At 48.6% G+C, this 6,234-nt stretch overlaps 1 protein-coding gene across 1 annotated transcript; it reads left to right on the top strand.

Annotated features, from left to right (window-relative positions):
• The first annotated feature begins 695 nt into the window (after positions 1-695).
• On the top strand, positions 696-5,891 carry LOC131271308 (uncharacterized). Its single transcript, XM_058272707.1, has 2 exons — positions 696-1,580; positions 1,881-5,891. Exons 1-2 carry the CDS (start codon positions 696-698, stop codon positions 5,889-5,891), a joined length of 4,896 nt encoding a protein of 1,631 aa, XP_058128690.1.
• Positions 5,892-6,234: the final 343 nt, after the last annotated feature.

The following is a 6,234-nucleotide window of genomic DNA, read 5'->3' as shown; positions in this document are numbered from 1 at the left end:
CAATGTCTCGTAGTTGTCTATTGTGAAAATTTAATGTTTGTAAGCATTGCACTTGTCATCACGATCTCACAGATGATGATGATGAGATTTTTGTTTTGCAAATTTAAATGTAAATAAAAAAAAATGGAACAACATATCTTTGAGACACGCGCGCGTAAAAGTGGAAATTTGAAGTTGATCTTTCTGTAGGAACTGCATCAGTCGCTCTTGTGCAATCACGTGGCAGGCGCCTCGAATTCATCCATTGATGATATTTTCGACGTGACCAACTGTTTCGCGGATAAGGTTTGCTTAATTTGCCAATCCTGGAAAGTGGTAACTCCCCTGATCAGGCAAAAATTGACACTCAAACACGTAAACAAAAACATAGGCAATTATGGCAATTACGGCCATAATTGATTTATAGGGCCGAACCCGTTACGTCAAAAAGGGGAACTAAAAGGGAGTTACAAAAAGGTTATAAAAGATAGTTGCAATAAAGCAAAACTCTCTCTTCCACCAAAAATCACCCGGGTAATTATAAAACGCAGCTGAAGCCATCCGAAACATACCCCGAAAGAAAACTCGCGCAAGAACATTGGTGCCGTGACCAGGATTCTTGAAATACGAACGTTGGTTAATTTTATCTTCGCGATTTCGGGCCGTTTTCATTGCGCGATACCATAAACGCTACGTACGCCGTTTTTCGATTCAAAATGCCCGCGGAACCCATCATCCTTTCGTCGAGAAGAGCGATCCTTCTCGTTTCACTCAGCCGTTACGAAAGCTTCGTTCGCGATTTTCAACAAGACCGTGATCTTGTTGAAGTAGAAGCCAGAATATCCAAGTTCGAAAGGTTATGTGAAGATCTTGAAAAGCTGCAGCAGGAGCTTGAAGACGGAGCTACAACCGAAGAGGAGGTCAAGCAAAATGAAGCTCTTCGCGCCGATTTCGAGCCTCGTTTGATACGGGTGGAAGCAGAACTGAAGGCAAAAAGACCCTCACAAGGCTCGTCATTTAATGCCACCGGTAATTCCTTGGCTGGTATTAAACTTCCGACCATATCACTGCCTCAGTTTCATGGGGATTACATGGAATGGCTTACGTTTCGGGACACGTTCGAGTGTCTGATTCACGACAACCGTGATCTTCCCGCCATCCAAAAGTTTCATTACTTGCGCGCAGCGATTAAGGGTGAAGCAGCACAAGTGATAGAAGCGATCACTATTAGCGCGGCAAATTACGAGATAGCGTGGCAGGCATTAACGGCGCGCTACTCCAACGAATATTTATTGAAAAAACGTCACTTGCAAGCACTGTTCACTATGACGCCCGCGAAAAGGGAAACCGCGACCGCACTGCACCTCTTAGTGGACGAGTTCGAACGGCACAAGAAAACCCTTGACCATCTTGGGGAAAGGACGGATACATGGGGTGTTTTGCTGGAACACTTGTTGTGCACCAAGTTGCCAACAAGCACACTGAGGGACTGGGAGGAGCACGCATCAAACGAAGAAAGCCCGACGTATGCTAGCCTGATTGTTTTCTTGCAGCGCCGTATGCGAGTGCTTGAAACGCTATCGGTGAACAAGGAGCAGGATGTCAGTTTTAGCGAAGCGCAACATCATACAAAACGGATGCCACCCACGCGGCTAGGAAGCTTTGCAGCGGCATCAAATGCTGTACGCAAATGCTCTCTGTGCGATTCAGAGCATTTTATTGCAAAGTGTTCCCGATTCATTGCATTGAGCCCGAACGAACGCCATCGCACCGTAATGAACGCACGATTATGTTTGAATTGCCTTCGAGACAATCACCGCGCCCGCGACTGCACTTCGCAGTACAAATGCCGCCACTGTAATTCACAACACCACACTATGTTGCACTCACACACGTCACAGGATCACTCTGCCGGAACATTCTCCACTGCCATGCCAGCTGCGAGCATTGGACCAGCCACTAACGATCACACGGCAAATCTTCAGCGAACTTTCGCAGCAGCAATGGAGCGAGCACCAACGCAGGTTTTGCTCCAAACTGCCATCATCAATATAGTTGATTCTTTCGGATTAGTTCATCCAGCTCGAGCACTTTTGGACAGTGCCTCGCAGCCTGATATGATAAGCAGTCAGCTCGCTCATCGACTGAGGCTAAAAAGAAAGAAGGTTAATGTTATGCTGCAGGGTGCAGGCCAATCTACCCGTCCGCTGAAAGAATCCGTTCACGCGAAGATTGCCTCACGAACGAAACAGTTTGAAGTGGGTGTCGAATTTTTGATTGTCGACAAGTTGATGGCTAATCTGCCGCTGCGGGACGTTAACACGACGAGCTGGAACATCCCGTCCGAGTTGATCCTAGCCGATCCAGAGTTCTACAAATCTTCGGCAATCGACATTATTCTTGGCGCTCGACATTATGCTGCTTTCTTCGAAGGTAGCGCCCAGCTCAAACTAGCACCTACCCTTCCAACTCTGCAGGAAAGCGTATTCGGATGGGTCGTCACTGGTTCGATTGGATCGCCAGAGCCTTCGGAAGGCACTTCTAATGTTGCTCACACGACAGCTGTAATTTGTATGACAACTCTAGAAGAATCCATCGAGCGGTTTTGGAAATCAGAAGAGTTATGGTTCAACGATGGCTACTCACCCGAAGAACGCCAATGTGAGGCTATTTACCGAAACACAACCCAGCGGGATCCATCGGGTCGATACATAGTTCGTCTTCCGAAGCAACCAGATTTCTTTGACAAACTTGGACTGTCAAGGGATATGGCTTTGAACCGCTTCATACTTCTCGAAAGAAGACTCCAACGTGATCCAGACCTAAAAGAAGAATACCACAAGTTCATGAAAGAGTACTTGGAACTGGGGCACATGACTCCCACGTCTCCAGCAGACAATGATCACGGGTATTACTTACCGCACCATCCCGTTTTGAAAGAATCTAGTACGACGACAAAGCTCCGGGTCGTTTTCGACGGATCAGCGAAGACATCTACTGGATATTCGCTAAACGATGCATTGCGTGTCGGTCCAGTAGTGCAAGACCAGTTGCTGGATATAATTCTTCGTTTTCGCACCTACAAAGTAGCGCTCGTTGGTGACATCGCGAAAATGTACAGGCAGATAGAAGTCCATCCTGATGACCGTCGGTTTCAACGCGTGTTGTTTCGATTCTCACCGGATGCTTCAGTGGAGACTTACGAGCTGAATACGGTGACCTACGGGCTTGCTCCATCTTCTTTTTTGGCTACGCGTACGTTGCTGCAGTTGGCCGAGGATGAAGGCACGAACTTTCCGCATGCTGCACAAGCTTTGGTTCAAAATTTCTACGTGGACGACTTCATCGGTGGTGCTGATTCAGAGGAGCAAGCAAAGCAGCTACGAGAGGAGCTCGATGAATTGTTAAAAAAGGGTGGATTCTCTCTGCGAAAATGGACCTCTAGTAAGTTGGCCGTGCTCTCTGGTTTGACGGAGGATCAGATCGGAACGCAGTCAACGCTTCAATTTATGCCCGACGAGAAGATAAAGGCACTCGGTATCGCTTGGGAGCCCGAAGCTGACGTTTTATCCTTCGAGTCGCGGATCGACGCCGACACTAGCTACCCCACAATGCGGTTAATATTCTCTGGCATCTCCCGAATGTTCGATCCGATAGGATTGATATCGCCGATCATCATTCGCGCTAAGTTGCTGATGCAGGAATTGTGGGTGCAGAAGCCTGGCTGGGATAATCCTGTTTCTGACAGCATCTATAAAAAGTGGACATCCATTAAATCCGACTGGCCAATTATTTCCGGTTATAAAAGTGATCGCTACGCTCTCTTACCTGATTCTCGCGTTCAGTTACATACGTTTTGTGATGCCTCTGAAGCCGCGTTCGGTGCATGTATTTACTCGCGTTGTGAAAACAAACAAGGACACGTACGAATCTCGCTATTAGCATCGAAGTCACGTTTAGCACCACTAAAACGGGTTACATTACCGCGATTAGAACTTAATGCAGCCGTTACAGGAGCGCATTTATACGATCGTGTGAAGCAGGCGATGGGACTCGAATCAGCGGAGTCATATTTTTGGTCCGACTCGACAGTTACGCTGCATTGGCTGAGTTCACCGCCCAACAATTGGAAAACGTATGTAGGCAATCGCGTCGCGGAGGTACAAGCCTACTCACATCTCCATCCCTGGAAACACATTGCGGGATGTTCGAATCCTGCTGACTTGGTATCACGAGGCGTGACCGCAGCAGATTTCGTGAAAAGTGCACTGTGGAGCAGCGGTCCAGAGTGGTTAATTCGTCCAGCGTCTGAATGGCCAAATTCAACACCAACGGTTGTGGATGGTGCCGAGCTAGAGATTCGTCAAGTGAGTGCAGCGGTTGCCGTCATCGAGACAGTGCATCCTTGGTTCGAGCGGTACTCATCATACACCAAGCTTCTACGCGTCATTGGGTATTGCCTTAGATTCGTGCGCAATGCTAAGGAGAAGTGCCGTACTCGCCGCGATCCATTGGAGCCCCCAGCGTCATCAACTATCACTCCGGACCTCATGGAAGCTGCTAAAACTGTGCTATGCAAGCTGGCACAGCAAGACGCATTTCCAACGGAGCTCGAGCGGTTGAGGAAGCGTGAGGTGGTTCCAAAGCGCTCACCACTTAGACGTCTGAGCCCGTTCATCGACAGCGAAGGAGTTATGAGAGTAGGAGGGCGCCTCAAGCTCTCACAACTGCCTTATCAATCGAAACATCCAATTCTTCTGCCCAAGAAGCACATCTTCGCACGCCGCATCGCAGAGCACCTTCATAGAGAACTCATACATGGTGGCGGAAGATTGCTGCTTTCCCAGATTCGCGAAGAATTTTGGCCACTCGACGGACGACATCTGGTGAAAAGCGTCGTTAGGCACTGCTTACGATGCATTCGCCAACAGCCCATACTTGCGCAGCAACAAATCGGGCAGTTACCATCATCGCGGATCACACCGAATCGACCGTTCGCGACCATCGGAGTGGACTATGCTGGGCCGATCTACCTACGACCGATCCACAAACGAGCAGAGCCCGCCAAAGCATACCTCTGCGTATTTGTTTGCTTTGCTACGAAGGCTGTTCACCTGGAACTAGTGGGTGATTTGACCACTGCTGGTTTCCTAGCATCACTTCGACGGTTTGCATCGCGCCGAGGACGTCCGTCCCATATCTACTCGGACAACGGTAAAAACTTCGAAGGCGCAGCCCGGGAGCTTAGTGAGCTATTCGAGATGCTCCATGATCAGGAGCAAAGCAACATCATCGTTTCGACTTGTGCTGATATGGGCATCACTTGGCACTTCAGTCCACCAAGGGCTCCACACTTTGGCGGATTGTGGGAAGCTGCAGTGAAGACCGCCAAAAGACACCTGTTTCGCCAGCTGGGCAGCACGAGACTGCCTTATGAAGGATACATCACTGTGCTGCACCAAATAGAGGCAGCAATGAATTCGCGTCCGCTGTTGCCTATGTCGGACGACCCCAACGATTTAGCCGCTTTAACACCTGCACATTTTCTTATAGGCACATCCATGAACGCCATCCCCGAGCCGGACTATTCAAACCGAAAGACGTACACCCTGAGCGAGTGGCAGAAGTGGCAACTGCTCGTCCAGCGCTTCTGGAAACATTGGGCCAGCGAGTATCTACAAGAGATGCAAAGGGATACGATGAAGACCTGCAGCAATTCAGATTTCTCACCTGGCAGACTGGCAATCCTGATGGACGAGGCTCTTCCTACAACACAATGGCCACTCGCGCGGATAGTTGAGACACACCCCGGCACGGATAGTTTGACACGTGTGGTAACATTAAGAACTGCAAAGGGAATTTCGGTTAGGCCAATCGCTAAAATTTGCTTGCTACCGGAGGCAACAAACTGAGCTTATCACCACGTGGAGAATAATTGTTGACGAGTGTCAAGGGGGCGGAGGATGATCAGGCAAAAATTGACACTCAAACACGTAAACAAAAACATAGGCAATTATGGCAATTACGGCCATAATTGATTTATAGGGCCGAACCCGTTACGTCAAAAAGGGGAACTAAAAGGGAGTTACAAAAAGGTTATAAAAGATAGTTGCAATAAAGCAAAACTCTCTCTTCCACCAAAAATCACCCGGGTAATTATAAAACGCAGCTGAAGCCATCCGAAACATACCCCGAAAGAAAACTCGCGCAAGAACATTGACGTTACGTTTGACCCCCATAATGATGGTTCTACGT

The sequence above is a fragment of the Anopheles coustani genome, unplaced genomic scaffold, assembly GCF_943734705.1.
Source record: "Anopheles coustani unplaced genomic scaffold, idAnoCousDA_361_x.2 scaffold_795_ctg1, whole genome shotgun sequence".
NCBI classification, from domain to species: Eukaryota; Metazoa; Arthropoda; class Insecta; order Diptera; family Culicidae; genus Anopheles; species Anopheles coustani.
The sequence above is the reverse complement of the archived record's forward strand: the minus strand, read 5'-3'. Positions and strand labels throughout refer to the sequence as shown.

What these genes read in the sequence shown, in the direction of transcription:
- LOC131271308 (XM_058272707.1), top strand. Translation starts at nt 696, where the DNA reads ATGCCCGCGGAACCCATCATCCTTTCGTCGAGAAGAGCGATCCTTCTC. An exon ending in CGGTGAACAAGGAGCAGGAT is followed by an intron (nt 1,581 to 1,880) that starts GTCAGTTTTAGC and finishes CACACGTCACAG; the next exon opens with GATCACTCTGCCGGAACATT.